This window comes from Xyrauchen texanus, chromosome 16, assembly GCF_025860055.1.
Source record: "Xyrauchen texanus isolate HMW12.3.18 chromosome 16, RBS_HiC_50CHRs, whole genome shotgun sequence".
Taxonomy (NCBI): Eukaryota; Metazoa; Chordata; class Actinopteri; order Cypriniformes; family Catostomidae; genus Xyrauchen; species Xyrauchen texanus.
The window spans coordinates 41,324,175-41,333,443 of record NC_068291.1 but is presented as its reverse complement, the minus strand read 5'-3'; the positions used below and the strand labels follow the sequence as shown (position 1 = coordinate 41,333,443).

The following is a 9,269-nucleotide window of genomic DNA, read 5'->3' as shown; positions in this document are numbered from 1 at the left end:
CATTAGGACGTATTGCATAAACGATCTAATGATAGAATCAGAAGAGGAATGCTTAAACGGACAGTTCACCTAAAAATGAAAATTATGTAAATATATACTCACCCTCATGTTGTTTAAAACCCATATGACTTTCTTTTTCTGTGAAACATAAATGGAGATGTCAGGGAGAGCCTCAGTCACCTTTTACTTTCATTGCATTTTTTTTTTTCAGACAGCGAAAGTGAATGGTGACTGAAAGTCATACAGGTTTAGAAAAAGCACGAGAGCAAGATTATTTTTGAGTATTCACTTAACCCAGAAACAAAATGGATAAAACAAGACCGTAAAATGATCAAACAAGCATAGCAATGCAACACTGTAAGATAAAAATATTTATTAAATTAATACAACAAACCATACATAAGATCCTTCTCAAATCGTAATTTAAATTAGTCAGTAAAACATAATTCTGTATTACTTATGCTTGTGCACTGTACATGAGTGTAAAAACACTTTTCGCTTATGGTTTCCGGTTTAATATCTTTTAATCACATCAAGTAAATGTCCCGTGACACACGCAGTAAAAAAAAAAAACAGTTGCACGATTGCAGTATGACTGACTCATTGGCATTGCAGCTTCTGTGGTTAAGACACAAAACTTTTCAGTGACACCCAATGAGGGCAGGGCACTAGGCCATGGGTTATGAATGACCTCTTAATATTAAATGGGAGTACAGGTTAATATAGGCCACTGTAAAACACATGACGTTTAGTTAAAAGTTACAGTTTGCCCCAAAATTGTAATTCTATCATCATGTTATTCTGAAAAAAAAAAGAGGTGTTCACCATTCACTTGCATTGTACTGCATATGAAGCAATGCAATACAAGTAAGTGGTGACTGAGGCTAACTTTGTGACCAAGATAGCCTGTGGTGCTCCACAGAAGGGGACCATTGTTTGAATGACATGATGGAGTGTAAATGATGACAGAATTTACATTTTGGATGAATTATTCCTTTAACACTAGCATGAGTAGCACATGGACACAAGACTGTTGTTCGTTTAATATGCTACGGCTTATGTAAACGCATGTCAAATGGAAAAGCACGGCATGAACACTGAAATCACTTATTGCAACATGGAAAACAGCAACAGAAGAACCGTCGACAAGGGTTTTTCTTCTGGTATTTCACAGCCTTCACTATCTGAGTTGTCGCTTTGGCCACAAAGTCCTCGGTGGCACACACATTAGCCTCAATGTTGTCCACCATGGGCCCCTGTTCCTCCACCAGCAAGGCCAACTGGAAAAACAGATCATGGATGTCTCTGATGCGACTCTCCAACTCCAGAAGCTCCTTGTGGCGATTCTCGATCTCATTGAGCGCTGAGCGAGTGGTTTGCCCGTCCGTGAGCAAGTCGTCCGAGAAGACATTCCACTTGCCTGTCTCGATCATGTCTTCAACTTGGTCTCCGGTCACCTCTTTACCCATGATTTCCGCTTGCCTTTGGATGCGAGTCTTGCAGTTGTCCCTCTGCGCCATTTCAGCCTTGTTGTATTCGCTCATAGCCTCGTGAAATGAGGCCGTTATTGAGACGAACTGGTGGCGTATCATGCGGACCAAAGCCGATTGGGGTCCATGTTTCTCCTCAAACTCTTTACAATGTGCAGCCATCTGCTGTATGCGAGCATACAGGTTCTCCCCTTTTGTTTTGATGCTCTTTGCAATCGTGTTAGAGTCGCGTTTGATGACGCTGATGCGTCTGACTGAGGTGAGAAAGCGAGTGTTTTGTTTGCCCAGATTCTTTACCTCCATCCTGAGCTGGGCGATTTCTTTCTGGATGGATTGGGCTTCTCTGAAGGTGTGCTCAATGATGTCATCACCCTCAAACACCACTGCTTGCTGTTCAAGTTCACCATTGTCCACGTCTTCGCTGTTATCTACTCGGTCGTCCTCTTGGACGTCTTTGGCGGTAACACCTGCCAGTTCAACCAGCCTGTCCTTCATTTCTCCTGGGGAATGAAGATTAAAAGGTAAATTCACTTAAAAAGAAAGATTCTGTCTTTATTCACTCACTATTTTGATCCATATTTTTTTTAATTAAGAGGGTGTGCAAAAACTACAACTTAACTCACTTATTTGAGTGAATGCAAATATAAAAGCATACTGAATTATTATGGGACCCTGTCAAGTTTATTATAATAAAACACTGAATTATTTTATTTTGAGGATTATTTGTTATACACAAAAGTCATATTTTCTTCAGCTGAAGCCTTTATTTTGGTGAAAAAACTGAACAGTGTGTATTTGACAGTTTACAAAGTTCCACATTTCAAATCTGATCAAACGCTGCCATCTATATTTCTGTTATACGTGTTTTAATAATCACATATTAACATATACTGATCAGCCACAACATTATAACCACTGACAGGTGAAGTGAATAACATTTATTATCTCATTACAATGGCACCTGTCTAGGGGTGGGATATATATTTACGGGCGGCTGTGGCTCAGGTGGTAGAGTGGGTCGGCCACTAATCGCAGGGCTGGCGGTTCGATTGCCAGCACACACGACTCCACATGCCGAAGTGTCCTTGGGCAAGACACTGAACCCGAGTTGCTCCCAATGGCAGGCTAGCGCCTTGCATGTGTGAATAGCATTCACACACCAATGGGTGTGAATGGGTGAATGAGTCACAATGTAAAGCGCTTTGAATACCGTTAAGGTTAAAAAGGTGCTATATATTAGGCTGCAAGTGAACAGTCAGAAGCAGGACAAATAGGCAAGCGTAAGGATCTGAGCGACTTTGACAAGGACCAAATTGTGATGGCTAGACGACAGGGTTAGAGCATCTCCAAAACGGCAGGTCTTGTGGGGTGTTCCCGGTATGGTCCGATCACACAAAAGAGCAACTGTAGCACAAATTGCTGAAAAAACGTAATGCTGGCCATGATAGAAAGGTGTCAGAACACAGAGTGCATCGCAGTTTGCTGTGTAGCCGCAGACCGGTCAGAGTGCTCATGCTGACCCCTGTCCACTGCCGAAAGCGCCTACAATGGGAACATAAGGGACAGAACTGGACCATGGAGCAATGGAAGAAGGTGGCCTGGTATTAGGGGTGGGCAATATGACCAAAACCTTATCTCACGATATGAGTAATTTTATATCACGATAACTATATATATCACAATGTAGTAAAAGTTCTGGAAAATTAATTCTGTATAGTATATACACTATATACATATAATATACTATAATGTTCAGCCCTATTTTGTCTTTCACTTTCATTATTCAAAAAAGAGGGGCACGTACATTATGCAACACTTCAAATTTTGAGTTCCTTGGAAGAAAGTTATACAGGTTTGTGACAACATAACTATGGCAGCATTAAAAAATTTTGGGTAAACGTTCTACCAAAAAAGTTTTATTAGTGAGTTTTGACCATTTAGACCTAACTTGTGGCACAAATAAAAGATTTCTCAACAAATATATTACATGATGAACAATTAAAGGGAAGAAATCTCAAATCAAACATACTCTTCACATTGTAAACATAATTTATTGCATTTTAGGAGTAAATTTGGGCTTCTTGCAGGGGGTTCAGCAGCAAAAGCTATCCATGAAGCAAACCTATATGACAGAGCTGAGGTTTGCTATATAAATTAGTCAATGCAATGGCAACTTTGATGGTGCACATTTCCCATCAGAATCAGATTAAGTCACCATAGAGAATAACAAGGGTGCGGAACTTCCCTTTACTCTACTGTTAAGCACTGTGAGGCACCACTAAGAGCAAATACATGACTTAAATAAGTGCTCATATCTAAAATCCTGGGGTAAACACCATGTTGTATAATTAGGGAAATACAACCCTCAAGCAATGGATACACAATTGAATAGAACAATAGGTCTATGCCGGATGTAATTGTGCACCAAATAAATATTTAAATGTAAACATTAAACTTTATTAGAAAGTACAAGTGACTAAGATTTTAATGCCCTTCTGAAAGTTGATATTATAGTGGTGAATAACCAAACACGTCTTGATTAACTTCCTCAACACATCAATTAGAACCCATAAGCCTAAAACCTTTAAGACTGAGAAGTCTATCAATCACGACCCGATTAAAAGGCAACACTTTAAGAGGCTTTGTAGTCATAAAGTTGAGTCCTTGGTTTTACACCGAGTTTTGATTTCACTTTCCACTAAACGCCAACCGCCTCCACACTTTCCAACACACTTGTAGTAAATCGGGTGTAACAGAATTGTAAAATAAATAATATAAATAGTAAATAAACTGTTAGATTACCTTATTTCATGCCCCTTCGTTCAACTCAATGGCTAAACACACACCATCTCATTTCACCTCTCAGCGTCGTTGCAGGAAATAACGTTGCAAACAAATGACTGGTGGGAGTTTCCGACAAGACATTGCACGAAAGTTAACTAATTAAAAGAAAGAGCTCTCTTTCAATGGTTTACCTCTGTGAACTTCAGCCAAAATCAATATGGGATATTCAGGCTGCAACGCCTTCAGAATCGTTTTTGTCATTACTGTAGTTGGCTATCTACGCAAACGATATTTTCTACGGAAGCCCAGAACCGCAAAGTGGATAAAAAAAATAACGGTAAAATTTTTTATAAAATAGTGTCTCAGTTCCTTCCTGAGTCTGTCTTTTTTTATTTTTATTTTTTTTATCTATTCCTAAAAAATAAAAATAAAATGTCTTCAAAAAACTTTTTTTCCCACTTCAATTTTTTTTCTCTCTTCAAAAAATATTTTCTCAAATTTTGCAAACCCTTAAATAAATAATATATGTATTATTCAATATAAAGCAGCAGAGAAAGCATTAAAAGCATAATATTATAGGTTTACTGATAGTGGTACCTGGTGGCCAAGGTTGGTACCGCATGCATTTTGAAGAGAGAAAAAAAGAAATTTGAAGAGAGAAAACTATTTTTTGAAGAGAGAAAAAATATATATTTTTAAAGAGAGAAAAACAAATGTAGGAAGAGAGAAAAAAAAGACTTAGGCTCAGGAAGGAGCTGAGAGAATATTTATTTTAAATTTTTTCACTGTTATTTTTTTTTCACCTTGCGTTTCAGGGCTTCCGTAATTTTCGACGCTTTATTTTAATACCTTGACTTTTTCCTGATCCTCGAGGTCATCCTTTGCAATGTCTAAAGGTTGAATTTAAGGTAGCTAATTAAGGAAATCCCAGATAGCAATATTATCTTGGATCTGGATGCATTCCGCCAGCGAGTTTGACCAAAAATGGGCCCAAAAGCCACTTACCAAATATAAACTGTATCCAGGGTTGGGAGGATTACTTTAAAATGTAATTTGTAACGTATTCCGTTAGATTACTCAAGGTCAGTAACGTAATCTAAATACTTTGGATTACTTTTTCAGCATTGGTGGATTTTTTTCACTTGTTTTGACTATAAAAACTCTGTCAGTACAGTAAGACAAAATACACATGTTAAAAATACTTTCTCTGAAAAACCTAAATATCTTACACAGTGTTGTTTCTAAAACAAGATAAAGCAAACTGATCATGTTTTCAGGATTCTCATCAAGAATACAAATTTTGTCCTAATGTGAAAGGTCTTACTAGAGAGAAACAATATATAATCTAACGTTTATTTTCTTGATAAAAAAATATGACCGTGCTTGGTAACAAGTGCATGTAAAATGGGTAGAAAGAGCATTTTAGCTTAGCATAAAGATACATGTTCACATGACAATACACACAAGGTTTATTTCTATTTCTTCTGCTCCAAACGTACTTCTCTGTCTGCTCGTATGAATGTAACACATCATAAGAAAGTGTTTTACCCACTGATCTATATATATAACATATATATATATATGTTATATATATATAGATCAGTGGTTTCACCGCTGTTCAAATGCACTTTGGACTAAATACTCCATTAAACAAATTATAATAAAAATGCAAAGTCTCTACAGTATTTATAATACTTTTTGAATATAACTGTATTCTGATTGCCAACTATTTAAATTGTAACTGTAGTGGAATACAGTTACTAATATTTTGTAGTTTAAATATGTAATCCTGTTACATGTATTCCATTACTCCCCAAACCTGGCTGTATCCACCCCAGAGAGAGGCCAAAACTCAGCCACACTTATCTTGTCCCCCAGCATGCAGCAGTAGTTATAACCTATAATATGTGTCAAAATGTCAAATTGATTGATTTATGACATGTGATTTATGACTCCCCTGTTATCTCTGATTGACAGGTATGTGTGACATGTCCTTCCATGCTGATGGGGTAGAAGATAGTCCATGATAGTAGACATGATCTTGCTGGGATGTATTAGTCATCGGATTTCGATGATTGTTTATGGTGTGTTTATGTTAATGATGTCATACATCTCACCATTGTTCCTTCCTGGTATGCTTTTCACTCCTACATCACTACCTAAATCCTAAATTTGTTGTTTAAAAAATGGCTTAACATGCCATATTAAAACACAGAAGACACTCTGCAACTTTCTGTTACAATGGCCGCTCCGAGAAGAGTGATGTGTATTTCACCAACAAGAGGGCCTGTTGAAATGAGAGAGGAACTGACTTTGGCGTCAAAGAAAAAACATAATGTTAGCTTGACAAAGTTTCTTCTTGAAGATGTGGATTTTGTAAAACGTGATTTCTCATCGTCTGGTTATCGTTTGTACAAAGCGGTGTGTCTGCATTCCCATGGGAAAATGTTTCGGCCAAATGCTTTGCTGTGTTTAGGAATTTTGTGTTTTAAAATCTTTGATCTGATCCTCTATGAAGTGACATCCTGGATACTTGAACAACAAAAAACGAAAACAAACGGCATGGTATGGCTGACATAGATGTATGGCTCAAACATAGATTATACTATCAAATCTACCAAAATCGTTTTCAGTTCTAAAAGAGTTTTTAACAAAATATACATCCAATAATTATTTTACTCAATGAATCTTTTGTACCGTATATCGAGGTTAATGTTGTACATTTCATGTCTGTGTTCTTTCTGACTATCGGTTATCACCTTATCACTCTAAGAGTGGAAGTTAACTGTCTTCCTTGGAAATAATTCATAGTGATGTCTGGGGTTATAATTTCTGAACAGGACACACCAACGCTGGATCTAGATGTGAGGACAAGATTTCTAACTGGCATGCTCATGTCCGTGATCACCGGTGATCGGCTCTATGCAGAACTTGCTCCTCTCAGACGAGCCTAATGATATGCATGTTTGTTTTTCAATCATTGGATTGGATCATAAGCAGAGAACATGAAACTTTAGTAGTCTACTGTCGCTCACATGTCGCATATTTTAAAAATGCACTCTTTTAGTATTTTGTATATTTTTCACTGCAATGTTGAAAGAAGATGCACCAAGTATGTGAACATTTATAAAGTCTTTGATATAAAACAAAGCATTTGTTTTTTAGCCACACTCAAACGGCCCACCTGTTGGCCAGTGACAGTTAACAGGTTTAAAATGGGCATGTAAGATGGCCTCTGTGGCACCACCATTTTCCCCTACAGTCACCAAAATTAGTACATACAGTATATAGTTCTCATCAAGCCGGACAACTTTCATAATTATAGTCATTAGGTCCGCCCAACAGGAAGTCTGTCATTTTGGTCATTTTGGATTTTATTTTATATTGCAGTCTCTGAACTTTTAAATACTTCTCCTAGGGGATTCATGAGACTATCACCACATTTATACAACATTATGCCAAGACATTGAAGATGCTAATCTGTGAACAGATTTTTTAAATATCGAACGGTGTTGCCATAGTGAGGCATTCAATTAATGTGAAAATGGGAAACAGGAAGTGTCACATATCTTCTGTGTGCAATGTGTGATTTAGATCAAAATTGAGATGTATGTTTAGTCTTGGGGACTTATCACATGGATGTAACTATTTTGTGACATGGTCATAGTGCCACCACCTGGCAGCAGGAAGTGTGGCTCTTCCAATAGACTTTAAAGTAGTCCTTTTATATTTACCCAAATAGCTTCAAAATTGTTTAGAATAATGTTAAATGCCAAATGCATGTGTCCACCTTGCATTGTTTTCTGAAAGCACCGGGCCCATGGTGTTTTGGCCCAGCATCACTCCTTACAGCTATATTTTCATCTGTTTTTGTGTATCTCAAATTACATTGTTTCAAAAATTCAAACATAATCTACCAAAACAAAGGCAATCTGAGTAAACACAAAAAACTGTTTTTAAATGATAATGTTATTTATTGAAGCAAAAAGGTTATCCAATGCCAACTGGGCATGTGTGAAAAAGTATCTGCCCCTTAGTTACTAAATTCCTAAATCTTTGCAACTTCATTCATAATGGGGTTCCTCTGGACTGGACAAACCCAGGCCTGATTACTGCCAGCACTGTTTAATCAAATCAACACCTAAATAGAAATTTGTCAGCAGCATGAAGTTGGCTAAAAGGTCTCACCCAGTAGCACACTATGCCAAGGTCGAAAGAAATTCCAGAAATGAGGTGATTGAAATACATCAGTCTGCGAAGGGTTACAAAGCTGTTTCAAAGGTGCTGAGTCTCCAAAGAACCACAGTGAGAGTCATTATTTCCAAATGGAGAAAACTTGGCACAGTAGGGAACCTTCCCAGAAGTGGCCTAAACTTCCAAAATTCCTCCAAGAGCACAGCGACGGCTCATCCAGGAAGTCAAAAAAGGCCAAGTATAACACCCAAGGAACTGCAGGCCTCTCTCGCATCAATAATGGTCACTGTTCATGACTCCACTATCAGAAAGACACTGGCCAAAAATGCCATCCATGGAAGAGTGGCGAGGCAAAAACCAGTGCTAACCCAGAAGAACATTTAGGGCTCGTCTGAATTTTGCCAAAACACACCTTGATGATCCTCAAACTTTTGGGAGAATGTTCTGTAGACTGATAAGTCGAAAATGGAACTGTTTGGAAGACCAGGGTCCCGTTACATCTGGTGTAAATCAAACACAGAATTCCACTAAAAGAACATCATACATACGATCAAGCATGGTGGTGGTAGTGTGATGTGTGGGGATACTTTGCTGCTTCAGGGCGACTTGCAATAATTTAGGAAAACATCTGCTCTCTACCAGAAAATCCTAAAGGAGAATGTCCCGTCATCAGTCGTGAGTTGAAGCTCAAGCACAACTGGATTATCCAGCAAGACAATGATCCATAGCATAGGAGTAAGTCCACCTCTGAATGTCTCAAAAGAAGTAAAAATAAAGTTTGGAGTGGCCTAGTCAAAATCC

General features: G+C 37.9%; 1 protein-coding gene across 2 annotated transcripts; it reads right to left on the bottom strand.

Moving 5' to 3' along the window:
• Positions 1-405: 405 nt before the first annotated feature.
• Positions 406-4,540, bottom strand: LOC127657248 (syntaxin-11-like). 2 transcript variants are annotated; one of them, XM_052145964.1, is made up of 2 exons: positions 4,293-4,540; positions 406-1,990 (listed from the first exon to the last, which is right to left on the bottom strand). In XM_052145964.1, the coding sequence occupies exon 2, from the start codon at positions 1,983-1,985 to the stop codon at positions 1,104-1,106; it is 882 nt and encodes a 293-aa protein (XP_052001924.1). In that variant the 5' UTR covers positions 1,986-1,990; positions 4,293-4,540; the 3' UTR covers positions 406-1,103. The 2 variants fall into 2 exon arrangements, with proteins under 2 accessions (XP_052001924.1, XP_052001923.1); XM_052145963.1 differs by having other exon boundaries at positions 4,466-4,540.
• Positions 4,541-9,269: the final 4,729 nt, after the last annotated feature.